General features: G+C 41.4%; 1 protein-coding gene across 2 annotated transcripts in view; it reads right to left on the minus strand.

Moving 5' to 3' along the window:
• The window catches only part of NLK (nemo like kinase), an 87,916-nt gene extending 68,698 nt beyond the window's left edge, over nucleotides 1–19,218 (minus strand). The window contains exon 1 of one of the 2 annotated variants that reach the window (XM_081843536.1): nucleotides 16,126–19,218. In XM_081843536.1, coding sequence (XP_081699662.1) covers nucleotides 16,126–16,580 — 455 coding nt within the window. In that variant the 5' untranslated portion in view covers nucleotides 16,581–19,218. The remainder of the gene's footprint in view (nucleotides 1–16,125) is intronic. The other variant, XM_081843535.1, reaches the window with a different exon arrangement.
• Nucleotides 19,219–22,458: the final 3,240 nt, after the last annotated feature.

Consider the following 22,458-nt stretch of genomic DNA (forward strand, 5'->3'; position numbering starts at 1 on the left):
ACAAATTGATTATACAATAAGACTTTCTGGTTTTTCATCATATGTCAGGGCTGTGTTTTTGCCATACACATGGAGAAAGTTTGGAAGAACACCAGCTTTCATATAAATAAATAAAAGAGCAAGTTTCTAGGTCTTATGGTTGGACAGATCAACTTGGAAGTATGGCCAACGCCAGATTAAAAAAAACTAGAGCTGAGACATGAGAAAATTTGATCTCTCTCTCATTACCCTACAAAAATAAGGACACTGCAGAATTTCTGTTACCATTCACCACCCAAAAATGCCCAGAATGCCCAGGATGCTGTGGAGATTGCAGAATGGTGGCCAGCAGAATTGCCAACACAGCTTCTGCCACTTGGGGTGGGGAGTGAAGAAGAAGCTGTGTTCTTGCCACTGCTAATAGGGAGCTCCACTCCTGAGAATTTTTTGAAGAATTGATCTTCTCCTAACAGAGAGTAAACATCACCATGTTTGGAAGGGCAACCCCAACAGCCAATTCACCTAATTAAAGTTTTCCACTCACTGGTACACACTTGTAAGTGATTCCCATATTAAAATGTAACACATTAACATGATCTGCTTTCTCTACAAGTCACGCACTATGAATTTCTGGAGCCATTTGTAATTTAAATGGTAGTCCTTCGAAGTGTCTTTCATACAGGCAATTTGGAAAGCAGGCAATTTTCAAGTTCTTAAACTGGAACATCTGTTTCCAAGAGTCATTTCTGTCAGAAAGAAATGTGGCATGTAGGCTGTCCTCATGGGGCCACTACCTCTCTCTATACTGGGGGGGGGGGGGGGAGATGGTGGTACTGTACTTCAAAAACCATAAAGTGTTAACATGCCAAATTTGGCAATGTGAGGTAACACATACCACTGGGCTAAGAATTGACTATGTTTTCACTATTAAGCAATCAGAGATGGTAAAGCACAAGTTACTGACTTAAGAATTGTGTTTAGTTGCTTCACCACTGAGAGTACCAATTACAATTTATTTTTTACACAGTATTGGGAAACAGCTCAAAAAACAAGTAAGGAGCAGGTACATATAACGCCAAGCAGGAGATTCATGCCATCTCCAGCACCTATGTTTACATTTGTGCAATAGTATTTAAACTGGATTTAAATACATGTGGTATATCTCTTTCACACACCCTTTTAGTCCTATCAAAGGTTATACACAGACGAGCAGACAGTAGTAGTTTTAACTCCTGTTGCACATGGGACAACATTCCCATGATCCAAAGGTATTTAATACTACCACTCGTGATAATAACATAGCTGTCAACGTTTCCCCTTTTTTAAGGGAAATTCCCTTATTCTGAATAGGATTCCTCACAAGAAAAGGGAAAAGTTGACAGCTATGGATAATAAACTTAAAGAACAATAGCACCATATGTACACCCATTCGCCATCAGCACCTCGGTTTTCACTCCTTAACAAGATATGTCTGTAGCCAGTTTTCCAAGTTATCACCATCGGTATAACATACATTTCAGCATTATCACTGCGCATTTGGGGAGTTCCTGCCTCCATTCTTCTGAAATATATATATGACTTACACGTTATTCCCTGAGCAGTGACAATATTTGGCTGTTTAGATATTTGACCTTAGTTGCACAGTGGCTGCATTTCATTTGAAGATCCTCTAAAATCAGTAACCATGGAGACCAAGTTGAGACAAGTTCCACGTACAAACCTCCCCCCACCCCTTTTGTCAGTCAAGAAAGATTCCCAGAGCATGTTATACAATGATTATAATGCATCACAAGATAGACAGGTGTCCTTTAGGGGGAAAATAGGCTTTGGCAAGCAGCAAGGAAGGTGTCTAAGGTCCCTGGGGTGTCTATAGATGCCATTCTGTGGGCCTCAAACATAAGATATTAGCAATTCATGTGTGCGTGCATGGCATGGACTCTGGTGCTTAGCTTGTCCTTCCCCAAAAAGGGGCCAAAATGAGCTGTAGGTAGACTCAGGGGCGCACCAATCATAAAAATTTCACCACAGACATAGTTTAGCCCTTGTAATGATTAGATAAGGGACTTAAACCAGTTCGCTGTTATTTAGACCTCTAAAGTAAAACAAAGCATGAACCTGTCTTCCAAGGATGAGATGGCAAAGCGATGTTACTTTTATAGCGATTAGTATCCAGATTCTTAAAGTATAAAAGTGCAATTCCTCTGTCATCTCAATAGATGGTTTTGGGCCATGGACTTTTATACCACAATAAATCTTTCAGTTTCATGGTACCTTAATGACTCTGTTGCATTTACAAATAAGATTCCCAGAGAACAGTAGCAAAAAACCTAAGCAAGGTATTCATTTGCTAGTGATTAATTAAGGGGCATCAGTACAACAAGCCCTAGGGGAAGAATTCCAAACAACTAGAAGCCTTCAGCCAAAGTACTGGCTTGTTAGTTCAAATCAATATAGGAAATTCAGCATCATCCACAGTTTTCTGAGGGTCTTTTGGTCCTTGCTGTTCCCTTAGGGTTGTCAGGGTCACAATGCTGCAGTATCAACAGAAGTCACTTCTGGCAGAATACTCCAGGCCCAGGGGATCTAAACTCTAGAAACCCTATGCCCCCTTGGTGCAGTTCTCCAAATGCCCCCTTGCCCATCTGCTTTCTTTCTGAATATAGCCTCTTTGGTCTCTAACTTCTTTCAACTTCATGCCTCCTCTACCCATTATTTTCTCAGTTTTTGGTTGCTAAAAGCAAAGGTCTACTTGGTCTCACTTTAACTCCTTTTCTCTTGATCAGCCTACTTAGCACACCCTCCTCCAGATTTTTAAAATGTTGCCCTGCTGCAAACCTCTCCATTTGACTCAGTTCTCTGTTCCCTCAGGCCCCTTCCTCCCACCAAATTATATTGTGTACTGAACTTTCTCCCACATTTCCCTCCCTTCATTTCCTACTGTGTACTTAGCCCACTTACCTCTATCCTGTCCAGCTTTCTGATCTCCTGGAACTTCTTCCCAGTCCTCTGTGAGGGTTTTCATCTTAGGGAAACCCAACACAAAGTGGTTGCTGTTAGCAGACACACATATTTCTCCTGGGACACCTAAACTTGCTCTTGATAAAATTTTGATTTCATTCTCCTTTTTAAAAGCACAGTTTGCAAAATTCAGCCATTATAAGCCCAATACCACATTGGAAAGCAGTGGGTAGTCATCTCCATTACTCAGTCGCTTTTACAACCTTTTCCTTGTAATTTATTCTTGCTGCTTGCTAGAGCTTAAGTTATATATTTTTATGAATGTTAGCCACAGACATCTACTCTTTGTGTGAATTCACCCTGCTTGACATAAATAGCTTGTGTTTATAGTGCAAGTACCTCAGCTCAGGGGACCTACTTCACAAAATTGAATCTAATTGCCACTTCAGCCCACAAGAAAGGCGAACAACCCGTCCAAAGCAGCAAGCTACAACCTTTTTACAAGAGGAGACCTCAAAGAACTGAACAATCAGAACAGTAAATTCACATTCACAACACAAGGACAAGATGGGGTGCAATAGCAGATAAAATTAAGCGGTGCAAGGCCTACCCAATGAATAGGGAAGTCTACAGCCATTAATATGCTATTTTAGGCACCATTCTTTACTGACAAGACATAAAATTGTTATATATATGGTAAACTCTAACATGTCCTTGCCTCTAGTCTAGCAGAGAAATGCCCAGCTCAGCCATGAAGACCCAATAAGTTAGCTTGGGTAAGGCAGCCCCCCTCAGTGTCCTTCCAAGAAGGCACTTGATGCTGCACTTGAATTAACACCACTCCATACTACTTTGGATATTACAAGAGGTGTCAACAACTCAGTAATGTGGAGAGGAATGTTTTCCAAAATGGAAAATTATCCATTCTTTTATTTTTCCACAGAAAATTTTCCATTTCTTAAGTCCATCAGTTAATGATGAGCAGGTGTCAACTGAAAATACAATGGCAGTTTCCACATTTTTAGCATTGTTTACTAAATACATGTCAAATAAATATTCCAAATTAGATCACTCTCTAGTGTGAACTGTTCCTATGCAAATTAGCCTAATTCAAAACAAATCTAGAAAAACTACATCACTTCAGGAACAAATTTACAGGGTTTCTAATAACTTTCCCTACACTTTCAGCATACGAGTCCCGTATAACTTGAGACCAAGCAAGTCAAATGAAGCACAAGAGCCATGTATGGTGGTCTACCAGAGGCTCAGTCAAAGTCTAGCTTTTGCTGCCAGGGACTATAAAATCAATAAGATTTGTCAAGTACCTGCGAGGTCACAGTACATAGCTTACAGACTAAGTAAGTGAGGAGCTACATTTAATCATGTTCCTCGCAAGCAACTGAACACTTTTCCAGTAAATTTCAGAAGAAATGTTAACATCATAAGGCCAGCCTTAATCATAATTTGAAAACTGAATGTGTAGCCTAATAAGTACTTTTAAACAATCCAAAATAATGTGGCATTCATATCTCTGGATGAGACATTGTCTTCAGTAATAAATATTCAAGTGTGGATTATGCTTACACAATGGTGTATTTATGGAAAATGAGCTTAACAATGGAATTACTGAGTACAAGAACTAGATGATACATACACACACCACTAGCTTAAAGTGACTTACTCATGTCACAGCCTGATATTTACTATATTTGTTCTTCCATGTACTATGGAGTTTTAAATTAGAATCCAGAGTTCTTCCAATTGATTTTCTTGCCTTATGTGTACCCAGAATAATCCTTTAAGCAAACTCTTCCTCACAATTTCAGCCTCAGGTAGGTTAGACAGGGAAAGTAAAATCTACCAGGGTGCTGCAAAACTGCACCCCCCCAATACACAACCTTCACTGACAGAATCATAGAATTGTAGAGTTGAAAGGGACACTAAGAGTCATCAAGTCCAACCCCCTAGGTGGGCTTGAACCAACAACCTTCTGGTTAACAGTCAGAAACACTGACCCATTATGCTGCAGGAGGGCTCAGTTAATCATTTCTAATTCTAAAGTTGCCCATTAGTTTAATATGAACATTTCATTTTATAAGGTCATTGTGCAATAAAATGCCACAAAATAAAGTGACTAAGGGTTGCAATCCTGACATCACTTACCTGGAAGTAAGCCCCATTGAATTTAAAAGAACTTACTTCTTAAAAGACATGAGTAGGACTGCGTTGTGAATTATTGTTGGCAAAGCATTCATTTAAGGTAGCCCAGACCAAGAATGAAACATTTAAGAAAGGGTTTAATATTATTAAACAGGAGTAATCCACATTAAGAAAAAATCAGTGCAAATGTCTTGGGTCCCCATCTCCCCCACCCCCAGCAAGGTAAGTTACTGTCACAGACTTCCTTTCTTGTTCCAAGCCAGAGAGCCAGGCAAAAATGGCATAGAATAGAAGCATGGCCTGGAGAAGGGGAATGGCCTAGGAAGGGTCCCAAGGGCCGCATGTGGTTCGCAGGCCTAAAGTTCCCTGCCCCTGTTCAAAGTAAAGCTAGGGGATCACTGATTTTATTTGAAAACAGAAGAGATGCTGAGTAACTACTACAGATGTGTAGTAAATACAGAGACCCTCTAACAAGACTCCATGTTGATACTCAGTGGAAGCCTCTGCAAGTTATCGTTGTCTTTTGAGATTCAGGACTAGGCCATGATACTGGAACTGAACACGGTTCAACCTTGGGCAGTGGAAAGGACATTTAAAGAAACTGTAACTGTCCAAATTCTTTTTGTATTCCTCACACCCATACTTGAGAGCTAAGACATTCTGGCTGGGCTGCTTAGTGCATTTGTGATACAGCTATAAAGCAAGATGATCCCAGGGTTCGAAATTAGCAGAGCACCAGGCGTATTTTGCGCCTAAAATTTCTCCATTTGCGAGCACCTCAAAATGTCTGGGTGCCATTTTTTGCACCTGACTGACACTCAAGGATTACTCAAATGTATGTGATTTGAAGCCTCAAAGTATATGTTAGGGATAGACAATACGTTAAGGAGTTTAACAATAAAGAATAAAGTGTTGCCGACCCGCCTCCCCAGTGGTGACTAGACATTCTGTTTTGGTCCCACAACCCAGGTCCCAGAAGTCATTTGGGTCCTAGCTTTTCTACCCCCGTTTCTAACCCTGGATCACCCCAATCCCAACATATAAAAACCAACATTGTGGGAGTTGTCCACAGTCATGCAGCACCTGCTGCCCACAGCACTCTGCTTGAAACTATATTAGTCACTGGGTCATGAAAAAAGGGATCAGCAAGTGTTAGTTGCTAACTCAGAGATCTGTGTAGCAAATTTAGTGCTAGTGGCAATGGGAGCTACTTTGAGGTATGGCGCAGTGCATGCAGACCCACTGTCTTTTTTCCCTCCTCAAAGAAACCACCTAAAGTCCCTTGTTGACCAGGGACTCTATAAAACTTTATCTATAGCCATACAGTTTATCCAAACGTTTTCACAAGGAGGGAATGGGGCACATTTAAATACTTCAATCAGTATACGTGTTGTGGGGAGGGGGACAGAATGCACAAGAATGAACTCAAAAGGGAGGGGGAAATCACATTTGAAATATAAATACCTCATGAAAAACTAATTTTGGTTCCCAATATAGTTACAAGCTGTTCAGCTATAACATTTGCAGAAGAACTGAAACAAATATTGGATTCTGTCAAATATTGGATTCTGTGTGTACTGCCAACATACAATTACCCAGACACAAACAATATAAGACCTGAAAACGATGTACTAGAACAAAACAATCAGGTTAGTCATAAGACTGACCTGGACATTTTTTTCCGAACACTGACTCATCAAAAGAGACTGGTCTACAACCCCTGGAAAGAATTTTTGGGGGTGGGGGTGGGAGAAATGAAGAAACAAATGAGGCCTTCCATGTTTCTTCATTCTTAAAGTTTGCAACTAGAATAACATGCTTGCAGTTTAACAGATCAACACTTCATTGTATGACCTGACAGTAGGCAGCAAGGGCTTGTAACACAAAGTAACTTAAATTAATATACTAGTCTTTGTTCATAAAAACCCAAATATTTCAGCATTTGTCTTCTGAATGTTTAGGCCAGTTTGCTATTAATCAGGGCAGCAGAAGTACAGTGTGTTGTATTCATTGTAAACCCTACTCAGAGCAGACCCACTGAAATTAATAGGTATGGCTGAGTTCATTAATTTCTTTTAAGTCTACTCTGAGTACGATGAAACTAAGCATCTGCTATGAGAGACTCTAGAAATCAGGCTGCTCCTTATTCAGCCTTTTGCATGAATGTTGTTTGAAACTGGTTCGTGACTCAAACAACTGATGCCATTGTCTAAGAAGCTGCAGTGTCCCCAACCCAGAAATGATTCTTTCTAGGATTAAGGCATGCAATGAATACCTTTCCAGTTTGCATTCGTATACTTAAAGGCATTATATACCTGATTTATTCAGCAAGGCTGGTGGGGGACACTGAATTTCTGTACCTGAAACAGGCTCCCCCCAATGTTCATTAAGTAAAAACTTGCAAACAGGCAAACACAGCTTTTCAATTAGGTTACATTTATGTTAAATGGGATTCTGATCTATCCTTGTAGGATGATGATGGAAGTCACAGCCCCCAAGGAATTTAGATAGGGCATTCCTTGAATACCAGGACAGCCTCATAAGAATGTGGCATGAATAATTCTTAAATAGCACAGCCATCAGAATTAGGTTCAATATATACACTGCTTTATCATGTGCTCATTGAGGCGCTGCACCCTTTGCCTCAGGCACTCCTATGGTTTCCCTCCAAGCAACAGAGGATCAAGCTGACAGACTCAGTTAGTCAGGAAATCCCTGTTCATCTGCACTAGATGTGCCAGACAAAAGTACTCGCTACACCATCATACAGACAGACAGAAATTCAACACAGCGATTTAGTTTTAAAGTAGTACTCCATGGGTTTGTCTGCAGGCATTTAAATAGTTGCTACTTGTGCTAACCTCAAATTTAGTAGCATCTATGCTAAACACAGGAATTCATGAAGACATCACAGCAAGATCTGTCTTCAACTTTGAAGTATCGAAGTACCTGGTAGGGCTGTCAGATGAAATATTGCTTCAGAAAATCTGTACTGCTTTTTAATGCAAAACTGTATCAAATAGCTATGGCTTTTTTTCTTACCTGCCCTTCACCAGAGGCAGGTTACAACAATATAATGTACAACTATAAAAACAAATAAAACCATTCCAATATAAAACAAGGAAAACCATTCTAAATGGATCAGAACAGTATAAATTCAACAAATAACTGAACCCCACAAAACAAAACACCTTACCTGTCAAAACCAGAAAAAAAGATGTGCATCTTCAGCATGTAGTAAAATTGTACTATACAATGAGGATGCTAGACACACCTGTGTGTGGAAGAAATTCCACAAGCAAAGTCTGCCACAGGGAAAGCTCTCTCCCAGGACACCAACCCCAGAACTTCTGGAGGGTGGAGGAACTATCAGCAGAAACCCCTCTGAAGATCTCAACTTCAGAGAAGGTGAATAGGGATGCAGACAGTTTTTCAGACAGGCTTTAAACACTAATATAAGCACCTTTAACTGGGCTCAGATATAATTTGGCATCCAGTGCAGCTGTTTTATAACACAAGGTTTGACTTGATATTCTGATTTCTTGCCCAATTTGCTTACAAAAATGTACACCCAAATATCTTTTCCTTGCTCACTTTTGCTTCCCTTTTTATCTTCTTCCAGGTCATTCGTTATCTTTCTACTTATCTGACTGAAAACAGAAGGCTGGATTTTCCATAATACCACAGAAACGCAAGACTGTAACAGGAGCATAATTTATTTATTAGAAGTCCCGTTACATTCTGATAGCTATATCATTCCTTTGGGTGCTATAAAACTTTTTTTTTCAAATTTTCTGCTTTGCTCTAATTTTAAATTTCTTCATTCTGACAACATTCCTATATTATCTGTAATGATAAAAAAGAAAAATCTTAAACTATTGGTATAGAACACAAACACCCAGGCTTCTACCCATTATTTAAAATTTACAGTTAACAACTGGAAGAATGGAGAAAGAATTGGGGGGGGGGGGGGAGAGAATACAAAATCGTCTCAGATGCCAAATCGCTGCCAATAGCACAGAATTGATCTTTTCCCAACACAGAATTCACACAACACTATCAAATCATTGTTTTCCACAGCAAGAAGAAACTATAAATTAAGAGCTTGTTCACTGCTCTATTTCAAAACTGCTTTGAATAAAACTGTCACCAATGAGCAAACTAGTAACTGTGCTCTACCTTTAGTGACAGTTTTGTCATTCCCTTCTTACCATGTTAGAAAATAGATCTAAAAATCAGGTAATCTGTAACAGGGAGAACATTTTCCAAACATCCAATATGAAATTGCATGTTACAACCTCAAGAAATGCACCAAGGAGAAATAACCAATTTGAGCATATATGCAATATTTTTGGTCATCTGAAACAAAATAGTAGCACAAGCTGAACCTGAACAAAAACCAGTCTGAGAGCCTGCTTGCAAATCAAGAATTATTAATGTAGCCTTTTTGGATTTGACTTCTTTGCTTTTTAAATAGTTACTGTAGTCTTCGTGAGAAGCTTTGAAACTGATCATTTTGTTGCTCAGTTCCCAGTTGTAGTAGCCCGCCTTATCCTCACTAAGAAATCAAAGGGACATGTTTATAGTTAAGTTCTTCCCCAACACCGCACCTCCTTGCTGCCTACACTCTTGCTGCCACAAACACCCTATCTTCCCCAAGTCTATTTCTTCCTAGTACCGCATGCTAAGTGTAAAACTACTTTGTATAAAATAGATCAATTTTATGGGGGTGATTGGGAATTGCATGCCTGGCAAACCTACTGTTAAAGCTTTAAACAAGGCAGCCCTCTAATCATTGAACTATAGAGCTTCTATACTTTAATAAGCTAGCACTGGGATTTTATAGCTAGAATTAATATTACTACAATGGAACAAACTGCATAATTCTAGTTCCCAGCAAGTGGGGCAAACTTTGTAACTCGCAGACATTCCAGTTCAATGGGTTTTTCTGTATCTTTCTGCAAGGCCTCTGACAGCTGAGAGAAAAGAAGGCAAGATCAACAAGCTGCCGTTTCACTCAAAGCCTACTGGGTTCAAGAGACAGAAAACCGCGGCTTAAGCTACGGACAGCAGTTCTCAAACTCCCACCCTACATAACCCAAACCTGAATGTTTCTAGGAGCCTCAGAGACCCCCTTAATACGGGTGTCCTTTTCGTTTTTTACATTCTACAAATAAAAACACGTACATAACTCATGTTATCAACTTTCTTCCCTGCAGTGTAGGCACTGTCATCAAAGCCACCCCCATATTATTAAAATCAAAGGCTCTAGGCCAGAGGCTTGTTATGCCGTTAAATAATCTGGCTGTGGTCAAAATCAAGAGCAGGGTCAAGTGTAGTTAATCTTAGCTGTTCAACAACCTTGCTCTGGACCACATAAATGAGTTGTGGCCAAGTAAGTTTTACTCAGAGTAAAACAAATGGACCCAAATTAGTCACTGCCATTATTCATAATGGGTCTACGCCGAGTATGACTAATACTTGATACAGCTCTCTGTGCACCCACAAAGAACAATGGCCATTTTCACTCCACATGTAGATTTTGCACCCTAGAAGGAACCAACATATTCTCTCAACATGTGCATGCTGTCCATTAGGAAGCACTGCTTCAACAGTAGTAGCAAAAGAAAGACCAAGCCCTCCCAGGAAAAACTCCTCTGGACTAAACTGAGGGCAGAAAATGTTCAGGTCTGAGAATCAATGCTGCTTCAGGCACAGCTCTTCCCACAGACAGCTAGCTGACTTGATAACACTTAGAAGGAATACCATGCTGGGAATGTTCTCACCCACTGTTCAGTTGCCTTTCCCCATCATCCTGAGGGGTCTTCTACCCATAGAAAGGATGAGTTCTCAAAAGTTCCATAGGAGGTATTTGGTTCCAGTAAAGGTAGAAAAAAGATATGCTGAGAAAAGAAAAAGAACTCTGGGCTAGCTACATTTTCCTTTGCTGCAACTGGCTCTTCTGTAAAACTAAAGCAATTATAATCTGAAAGTGGAGGCTATGTATGTATTTCTGTAAACCAAGAAAACCTTTAATAAAAACAATTAAAAAACCTAAATCAAGCTAGGATATTATTATTATTTGTAATCCAAGTCCATGTAATAATAATATTTAAAAAGGTGTGTAATGCTGAGCAACTTTTCTGCAAGCACCCAAAGCTGCTTAAATTAATTCAAAAAATATGTTTAGCAGATGCTTGCAAGGCAAGGGGAACTACTGTTCACCAATCTACCTCTGAAAGACTATTTACATATTGACTAACACCCATGAAATCTGATGATCTCCCTTACTCAAGCATATTTCTGCAAACAATATTAGGGAGGAGAACGTAGCTAAGTAGTAGAGCTTTGCATGAGAAAGATCTCAAATTCGATACCTAGCATGTCAAGTTAAAAGGATCAGGTAGCAAGTAACAGAAAAGACCTGCCTGCGATCCTAGAAAGTCACTACTAGTCAGAGAAGACAAAATTCAGCTAGATGGACATAGCCTGGCCTAATATAAGGCAGTTTGCTAGGTCCTTAAATTAAATCAAACTTTAGCTAGTTTTTAAATTCCTGATCTACCGTGGAATCTTCCCATACTGCAATATGGCCACCATGCTTTCATTGTGCAACTTAATCAATTAGAAGTTTACCCAGAATCCTGAACTGATGTGTCTTGGCTAGAAATGTCATTATTCAGCATTTTTGACCAGACTGACTTTTAAAGTGCCAGATCAGAGGGCAATTCTCTACAGGGAGCTCTGTACTGAAAGGAACTTTATGTGCTACAGAGCTTCTACTTCATGGTTTGACTAAGGATATGTTACTATTACTCTCCACAGAATACTGGGCGCTATCCAACTAACTTGTACTTGGAGAAAAGCATTGAAACTAATAAGTATTAGGCGTGTCCAATAATTTCAGTGGGTCCACACTTAGGACTAACTTTGAGTACAGCCCATTGTGTCATGCACAATGCTTAAAACCTGTTTTCTGTTCCCAACAGAGAACAACTCACCTTCTGAAACAACAAGACTCCCTAAAACAAACACTGGTTCTTCATCAGCCCACCAGTGACATAACTAAAGCAGGTCTGTGGGAGAGTTTCACAAGAACCATTAGCATTTCCCCCCTACCAAACTCTGGAGGATTCCTCTTTTAAATGGGAATACTTTGGAGAATATGTTTTTCAAAAGCTCTCCACAGTCTAGCTATCAACACTAGACTGCTTTGGTTAAGAGTCAGGATTTACAGTAACATGGCATTCAGGGAAAGCTACCAATAACACTTTTAAAAGACACAAGCATGAACTCTCTCCCTCACTTTCAGCAAGCAACTGAGATTGAGAATTCTGAGCCAATTAAACAATGGAGTGGAGACCTTAGTTACAGCACTGTTAAATTCTTGCTGTTACATTATTAAAGTTCCCCACTTTTCACCAAGCTTTTATAAAATCAGTGGCTAGTAAATAAACCCAACACATGCTTACTTGTTGTCAGTTTATTCTGAACCACACAAAATGTAAGAGACTAGTTTATAATGCTGTTAAATCCACTGGGATTCTCTTACTGCCTAAGCAACTGAATTACCATTGCCTCAAAATCCACATGTAGCCAAAAGGGAGGTGATATCTGTCAATGATAGCCAACTTATCCTGCAAAGCCAAGCAAAAAGAGCAAGAGAACACAATGGGGCACATGAACAATCAACAGTAACAGCAGACTATGTATGAAAGTCTGCCAAGACATCATGCTTTAACAGCTTATGGCTGATGAACTATATCAGTGAACTGGAAAAACAGAAGTCAGCCTGCATCAAAGAGGCTATGAACACCAGCCATTTCAACTACAACCTAAAAGGCTACAATGGGGATACCAGCACTCAGACCACATTCTAAATAATTGGGTTCAACATTATCCTAAAATCGCTCAATGGGGAAGAACATTCCCTCAAGCCTCTCATTTAATTTTCCACATTCCCACTTCCCCCAATTGGTAGCAAAATGGAAGAAGCAGAGAAAAAAGACAATTTGCATCATATTGTGCATTCCAAAACTCCTTAATAAGACAGTAAGCATTCAGCATGGACCAAGTATCTGCATAAATTGGCACCCCTTCATTTGGCTTAGAATTACAGTGGTACCTCGGGTTAAGTACTTAATTCGTTCCAGAGGTCCGTACTTAACCTGAAACTGTTCTTAACCTGAAGCACCACTTTAGTAAATGGGGCCTCCTCCTGCTGCCGCACCGCTGGAGCACAATTTCTGTTCTCATCCTGAAGCAAAGTACTTAACCTGAAGCACTATTTCTGGGTTAGCGGAGTCTGTAACCTGAAGCGTATGTAACCCGAGATACCACTGTACCACAATTCTACACTGAAAAAATAACATTCTGCAACAGACAGATTCACCAGTTATATCCTTTTAAACATCATTCTACATGGGTGGGCTACACTGGATCAGAAATTTCCAGCATCAAAAATTGTTTGCTTACATGAACAAGCCAACTTTACACTACTCTCAAACACATTTGCAGCTGAACTTTCAGTGTTCAGCTCTAATTTAAATGACAGACCTCAACAGAGTTCAGAATTATCACTTACACAGCATTTCAGTTACAAGTTTCTAGCCACATACACTACAAAATTTAGCATGTGTTGTGCCTCTGAAAAGATGTGAAGTAAGATAATGAGGGCCTTTTATAACTTATTTGAAAAACTGGTGGTGTTAACTTTGCATTTAAGAAAACTCACTGTATTTTTTAAAAAGCAACCAGAACATCTTTTATGGGCTTCCACTCCTCCATCAATTACTTTACCTTAACCAAGTGCTGATGGAAAGTGTAACTAAGGCTGCAACCTAAATAGATATAAAGTCCCATTCAACTAAGTACTTCTTTCTTAGAATTATACTATGAATGAGCTGCTGTAATTTTTATATCATTCTCTTATAAGAAAAGCTACTCAATTTGAAAATGTTTTATTTCTGTTCCTGTCAACCTGAACACACTCCTTGCCAATTATTCTAGATTTTGATCCTGCCCAAAGCATCTACACTAAAAATAATGCAATCATATTTTTCAATAAATAGCATATAACTAGAACTGCAAAAATGCAATTCACAGGTAGTAAGTCTTACTAAATTCAATGAGAGCTACTTCCAACTAGACATCCCTAGGATTCACTGTTAAGATTCTCATTCACAGCATTTATTAAATAGTCTGCAGTAAAGTATAATCCAAGAAGAGGATAGACAGCTATAAATCTTAATTTTTAATTCCAGAAGTGGTATAAGAAACACAGAATATACACTTGACAGAAATCAAATCATTAACTTGGAAGCATTCACTAATTACAAAAAGATTCATCTTAGGCCCTTAGCCGTTCCCTGCTTAAGTAACACTTCTATGCTGAAACCTGTTTAAGCAATACATTTGTATGATACTATCAGTTACCAGTCTAAATCCAACTGTGCCTTAGCTGTCAAAACCACTCTACTCCACAGCACTCTATTACAGCACATATTAATCCAGTGAATCATAGCATTAATACATGCAATGATTTTAGTTCAGCTAAGTGAAAACTACAGCATGACAGCTGAGGCAAGCAAAGCATTCCTTAAAGTACAAAAGAGGATTTTTTGCTGATTCAAGAATTGTTATCCTGGTGGTAAGAATACAATACAAACAGGGGGTAGCTTTTTATTGGATCAATTTCCTGCACAAATGAAAACCTCTCCCCTTATACATTTTGTGCCTCTTACATTCAATGGGCCACATGACTGTTTAGCTCAATGCAAGAAAAGTTACAAATACAATCCAAATCCATTTTATAAATGTCTACATAGATTTTTGGTTAACACTCTGCTTTGATACCAAGACAGGGATAATTTCCCTCTTTTAAAGCCATTCTTAAACAAGGCCAAGGAGAGAGTCATTAAAACATTTTGTTTCCTACACAAGGCTCCCAGGGTTTTGTAGCTATGACGGCCCATGCCAAAGCAAAGCAAGATGAAAAAAAAAAATCTGAATGAAGTGCAAAGTCCTAAGATAACTTTTAGGAAATACATTGTGTGATACTGCAGGGGAAATGCAGACTCTAGTCACCTGCCAAAACCAAGAGTCCAAAAGAAATTGCTTCCAACTCCAGTCACTGGATTGAGAAACCAACTTTTCTCCATTTGCATTTAAGACACACATGAATGAAATTCTATTACTATAAAAAATGGCATTCTGATGCAACCCAAGCTACTGACCTCTAAAACACATAATAAATGCTTCGGCAGTAGCAGCAGAATGTTTTGGAAAACCTAAGCAGCTTGTATTTGTCTCAAGACAATGATGTCGGACATAATCCAAGCCAATTTAGGTTGCAATTTTACACTCACTCACCTGGGGCTGCAAATAAGTCCCACTGAATGCAATGGGACTAACTTGCATAGGATTGCACTGTTGAGCTGCAGCTATAGAAGAAGCAAGAGCAAACCACCTACTGCACAGGAGTAGGCAAGGACCTGCAAGTACCAAGAATGCCAGCTTCCACATTTTTAAATAAAGTTTTTTTGCCCTCCAATAGGAGAGAAGGCGAGGGGAATAAAGTTTGGAAATGTAGACAAGGCCCTAAATGGTAAAAATCCAAGAAATCCAAATGAATTAAAGTTATGAAATACAGATGTGCAAATTCACCTTACTATTTCTCCAGGAACTGATCCATTTTTTCTAGGTACACAAGTGACAACCTGATGACAATCATTACAGCAAAAAGGTAGCAACATTTTGTTTTGATACCTGCCACAATAACAGAAACACTTCATTCGTGTTAACTATGTGCCACTAAACACACATACAAGTTGAAGCTCCCCAGCTCATACATTTCTAATGCACTTTCTAATCTCCCTTTTTCTGCTGGGGGTGGACACCATCTGCTACAGACTTGAACAGGCACCTGTTGAAAAGTAGCGTGTTGGCATTCAAGTTCAAATGGCAACAGGAATATGCTGTGGCTTGGAAGCCACCAGAGTGCAAGAGCTGTTTGCTCCTCATACTCACCAAACTACACCAAAGGCTCCATATCCAATAGGCCTGTCTGGTTCAATATCCAGTTGCTGTTGTGGATGATGCGAGTGCTGATGATGGTGCGCTTTGACTGCAGCAGCTGCTGCAGCTTGTACCTGAGCTGGGGCTGCTGCTGCTGGTCCAGGGGCTTGACCTGGTGCCGGTGATGGAAAATATGGCTGCTGCTGCCCTGGGTTTAACATGGCTGCAGCGGCCGCAGCTGCGGCTGCAGCAGCAGCCGAAGAAGCATGTTGCTGTACGGGATGTACTGCAGCCGCAGAGCCTGGGTGCAAGTGGTGCTGAGAGTGGTGGTGGTGATGGAGATGAGGAGGGGGGAGATGAGGAAGGTGGTGGTGGTGGTGGTGGTGGTGACCTGCTGCTGCTGCAGATGTACCGCCATTGTAAGCCGCCATCATTTTTGCGCTGGCTGTGGCACTACAAAGAGACATTCAAGGTGATGCCCTCTCGTTGGATAACAACTGGGTCAAGCTGTCATTTGGCCACAAAAAAAGGAAGTTTGCTACACTACCACAAGCAAGTTGCCCACCTTCAAAAACATGGAGCTCAACAGGCCATTATGTCTTCATCAAGTCAAGAAAAATGGAGTGCGCATGTGAGCATGCAATAAACCCCCTACCCCCCAAGATGGCCAGTGTAGTTGGTACTAGAACGCCATCCTTCTTATGTTTCCTCTGTGCCAGTCTTGAAATTTGTCAGTCCCCTTCCCCCCCAGAAAAAGGATGAAACTTCACCCCCCTAGAAAATGTTAGGAGTACTGACAAGCCCACCCCTTCCATTCCCACATCCTTTTCATTTATCTCTTCAAAATGTGTAGGAAGGTCTTCAAGGCCTTCTACAAATCTACTCTCTGTTCTGTGTATATATCCATCCACCTTTAATATTAAACGTGGATATGAGCAACTTCCACTATAAGGGGAAGGAAAGTGGCTATATAAAACAAGGAAGGCTGTATAAATGGGAAATGAAAATAAATCCAAAAATTGAAAAGGGGATGAAAAAGATGGGATGGAAGTGGGAGGAAGAGTCAGTGAACGATATTCAAAATGAGGCAGGGAGGGGGAGTGAATAAAGAACAAATGAAGCTCACAGAAGAGACTTAAAAATCATGTGCAGAAAGCAAAAAAGTCAGGTAACAGAAGTTATCAAGGACAAGGAATAAAAGGTTTCAAGAACTTTTGGAAGGGGAAAAAAACAAAAATGAAAGAAGAATGAAAGAAGATAACCAAGAGAAGAATGGGGTAGGAAAAAGTAGTTTAAAGGAGAAAAAATCCGGGAAGGCTAAAAAAAATGCAGTTAAGGGAGAATAATATGGAAATTAGGAAAAAGAACATGGAGAAAGAATGAAAACAGGGCTGGAGCAAATGATGCTTCAATATGGGGGAAAGAATAAAAGTGTGATCAAGCCACAAACAAGAGATGAGAGAATCCAAACACGTCGCAATAAATGAAAGAAATGGATGCTTTTCCTGTAAGGATGGGAGATGGAAAATACAAGGAAGAGGATGCAAAAACAAGCAAGAAAAAGTACAAGGGGGACAAGGAAATGTTAGGGAGAGGAAAGCATTAAAATGTGAATGAGGATAAAATAATATAAACTGGCTATTTATAGAGAGAAACAAAAACAGACACTAGGAAGCAAACATATAAATGCGGAGAGAGCCCTTTAAAAAGTGGGGAAAGCGCTTAGGGATGTGAATATTTTTATTTTTAAAAAAGGAAAGCACTGTAGGTAGATCAATAAAAAGTTAAGAAATAATAAAGAAGCAAAATAAAGAATGAATGTGTCAAAGTGAAGGGTTCCCCCCCTTAAATTAAAAAGATTATGGAAGCTGAGATGAAGGATAATGAGAGAAACAGGGAGAGAGACAGAGCAACTAATGTACAAGAAAATACGAGTTTCTTGAAGAGAGAAAAATGTCAATGGGTGTTGACAGGAAAAGCTAAAGGAGGAACTGAAATGAAAGGTGTGGGGGGTGAAACTTATTTATCAAACAGATAATTAAAAGATGCAGGAGTAAGGACTGCAAAAGCTGGGAGATAGGGAGAAAGAGAACGTGGTAGAGAGCGAGAAGAGAGAATAAGGGAGGCCGAATGGAGAGAGAGAGAGAGAGAGAGAGAATGTGGCAGGTGCCAAGAAAGGAGAGAGAGGCTATGGAAGGTGATAGAAAAGAGATAAAAGAAGGGAACGCGGAAGGTGGCGGTGAAGGGGGACAGCAGGCAGCAACGCTAGCGAGCCAAGTCAGCCAGCTTCAGTTCGCTTCCCACCCACTCCTCAACCCCCACTGCCTCCCTGGGTGGGTCTGAGGTGGGCGCCCTTGCCTTGACAGCCTGACCCAGAGCGGGCGGGGGCTGAGGAGAGAGACAGATAGTAAGGGAGGACGGGGGAAAAGGCGAGGCAAGCTGGGGGACCGGGGCGGGGTAGGGGGGGGACGGGCACACGGTTGGGGGCGACGGCGGCAGCTACAGGCCCCCCCGCCCCGCTGTGTGGAGAAGCCACAGGCGGGATGGAGATGAGGAGGGATGGGGGGCGGGCGCGGGCCGGGGGAGGGGGTCGCGTGTGGGGCGCCTCGGCGGGGTCTCTTCCGATGGGGGGCGGGAGGGATGAGGGGAGAGGTCGGGTGGGGGGGTCACTCAGGCCCCACAGCGCCGCTCCACGTCGACGACGACGACGACGGCGCCCCCCCACTCCTCTTCCTCCTCCTCCTCCTCCGGCAGCCGTGGCCGCCTCCTCGTCTTCCTCCGTCGTCCCCTCAGGCCGCCGGACCGGCCGCGACTCCTCGCCGCCGCCGCCGCCGCCACCTCCTCCGCCTTCTCCTCACGGGAGCCCCAGAGCGGAGCGCAGAGCGAAAGAGCGGCGGCGACGGAGGCGCGCATGCGCGCACACCCGACCTGCTTTCGCTTTACTCTTTTTTCCTCACCCGCCTTCCCATAGCCCGGCGGCGGCGTGTGTGTGAGTGCGCGCGCGCGCGCGCCTCCCTCTCTCTCTCTCTTTTTCTCTCGCACACTCTCATACACAGAAACACGCTCGCGCTCATCCTCTCCGTCCCGTCGCCTCTTCCTCCCCAACCAATGGGACCCATCCCCTCGAAGGCCGCGGCGGCCAATAGCAGAGCAGCACCCAGCCCACAAGCGGGACTTGGGATTCGACTCCTCTCTCGCTCCTCTGAAGAGATCAAAGAGGGTGGGTTGGTGGGTGGGGTAATAGGCACCGCCCACCGTCCAATCAAACGCTACTCCAGGTTGTCGCCCCGCCCCTAGTCCCGCTTTTTTTTTTTTGCCGATGAGACCCCGCGAGACTCTCTCACCTCACGCAACCTTCACCTATATATTCAGCCCGTGGAAAAAGGGCGGGTGGCGATCGATTTGATTGGCTGGCACCGCCGCGATTTAAAAGGCACTAGCCAATTAGGTAGCGCGGCTCTTGTAGGGCTCGAAATCCTGTTTCGTTTTTGTTTTTAATTTTAAACACGCACAAAGAAGGAACACGCTTCGAACGTGTCGCTCTCTCGTCTCCGAGTTAATGAGTGAAGAATTTTTAAAAGGTGCTCGAAGACTTTAGAAAGCGTTATACCGGCAAAGTGAGGCAATTGGTCACTAAGTGAAGATAGACAGCCAAGTTGACGAATCAGAAGGTCAATCTCTGACAGTAAAGGCGGCGCCATCGAGAAACTGTCCTCCACAGGGACCAGAGTTCCCATAATAGACTAATTAGAGGGCGGGACTATGACCTGATGAACAGAGAAGGAAGCCAATAAAAGTGATGGGGCGGGGTGAGACGAGGACACTGCAGGGTGAATGGGGAAGGAGGAGATGGGGGTCAACATCGGGCCTCCGAACGTGGGAGGGACTTAAGGTTTAAGTGAGACAGCTAATGAAGGCTTGGCAAGGCGAAGGGCCTCATTGAGGAGAGGTTTGTGGGGGGGGGAAGAGTAGGTTAATACATATGCTAACTTTTAATGCACCTTAGAGGAATAAGCAAGATATTGTTTTATTGGTTTTTAAAAATGGTTTGGGGGTTTGATCTATTTATTTATAGAACTTGTTAATTCATAGTCTGCTCTTCAATTTTTAAAAATGGTTTGAATATATTATATATGAAAAGATATTTAGATAAAATATAAGGAAAACCGTAGAATAAACTCTCTTTTATTTTTGGCCTGGTTGTCATTTAATTTGAAGTATCATAGCTGTTCATGACAGGCAGTTGAACTGATATGCTAGTTCTGCCCTTGTAACTGGTGCTGTTTTACCTCCTACCACAAAGCTACATTGAATCTCACTGACTACGCCATCGTACCATCTTCTTGGTTTGCTTTTTAATATTAATAGTGTCTTTACAAAAACAAATATTGAACAATTGTAGAATGATGCTTTCAAGTGTACTTCGTGTGTATTTTCTAGCCATCATCTTTACTACTACAACTCTGCCAGTATTAATATGCCCTAATATTGCACATGAAGGGACGGATGTGAAGAGAAAGTGGCTTGCTAAAGAATGCCTGGTGAGATCATGGAAGTTGTAACTCGGAGTAGGGACTTCCCAGTCAAGAGCTTGTTCATTAATTTAGCCAGTATTCCACCTCAGCTCATGATCAAGATAATAGTTCTTGATTCACCATGTTGGTGGCGCTGAAGAAGCAATGTGGGATTGTATCCAACTCGGATTTACTTGTTGAAATGGATGGACCCAAGTTAGACCTGTCTGTTCTTCAGTGAGTGTACCCTGAGTTAGGTATAGCATTGGATGCAACCCTTGATTTCTCAGCCACCATGGCATTCTTGTTGTCTAGTCTAGATTAAGCCAAGGACTTGTTTAGCAGAGTATTTTGTTAAAACCACGTCTACAATATGACTCTCTTCTATGCAACTGCTTAGGGTAAAGTAAAGACAAAGAAAACCAAATCCAGAGCTGGTTTTCCTCAGCTAGAATCTCCTCAGCTAGAATGCCTGAGGAGACCTAGTTTCAAATCTACATTCAGCTTTGAAGCTCACCTTGGGCCAACTATTGTCTCTCTATCATAAACTACCACACAATATTATTATAAGAGAGGAAGAACCATATTTGCCAGCTTGAGATCCCTGGAGGAACAGTGAGTTAAAAATCATGGAGTCACAGAATTGTAGTTGGACGGGACCACAAGGTTCATCTAGTCCAACCCTCTGCAATGCAGGAATCACAGCTAAAAAATCGCTGACGAATGGCCATCCAACCCGTGTGTTAAAACCCCAATGAACAAGAATCCAGCTCCTTCTGAGGTCGTCTGTTCCACTGTCCAACAGACTCTTAGAGATTTATTTGTTGAGACCATTATTAAGAACCGTGAAACCATGCAATTAAAACCATACTGTGCAATTAGTCTTCATAGGCTAACATAATAGAAACAATATACAGTATTTCACATTCTGCTTCAAATGTTCCTTGGCTGCTTCCTAAGCAAACACGAGTTGTCAATATTTCTTTTAGCAAGAAATAGGTTAAATATTTTTTGTTTGTTTGCATCGTTGTTTGCATTTGCCATATTTCTGGATTGCCTTCCAACAGAAAACTGTCCACAGGGTGCTTTGCAACAACTTAAAAATACAAATAAGCAACCCACACAAAATTGAAAAAAAATGAGACAAACCAAACTAATGGAATAAACAGATATTTAAAATGCAGAGGGAAGCAAAGTCATTTGCTGTCAAATTATCATACAGGAGTATCTGGAAAACAAAAATGGATTCTACACACCCTAACTTTGGCCAAAATTTAATATTGATGAATTGGAAGGATAAAGATAGGATCCTCTTTAATCAGTGGATTGATGTCATGACAACACTCACAACATAAGAACGGATTACTTGTAGCCATAGACTTTCTTTGGATAAATATATTGATATTTGGAATGAGTTTATACAGAATAGACAAGGTTACTAATTATCAGGGGCTGGACTGAGGAGGAATGGTGGGAGCCGCCACCCACCCTCTCTGCACCTTCCTGTGGAGGGCAGTATAGATTTAGAACAGTGGTTTGACGAAAGGGCCATCAAGGAGAAAAGCTGGGAAATATTAGGGGAGCAACAGCAGGAAGGAGAAGCACTGGAGGAGAAACAAATAATAGACTCAGTGTCTCTTTAAAGCATTCCTGACCCCTCCTCTCCCAAAACCAGACAGGCCGTGAGAGTAGCAGAACAGAAATCTCAGAAACAGAAAGCACTGACCAGCCAGTGCAGGGATGATGTAGATTAGGAGGGAGAGAAGGGGTGGGACTTTATTTGGAGCATTATGTAATAGAGGCAGCGTTCCATGCTTTTTTTTTCTAAAAA

This window comes from Podarcis erhardii (genome assembly GCF_964252035.2).
Source record: "Podarcis erhardii genome assembly, chromosome: 16".
In the NCBI taxonomy this organism is placed as follows: domain Eukaryota; kingdom Metazoa; phylum Chordata; class Lepidosauria; order Squamata; family Lacertidae; genus Podarcis; species Podarcis erhardii.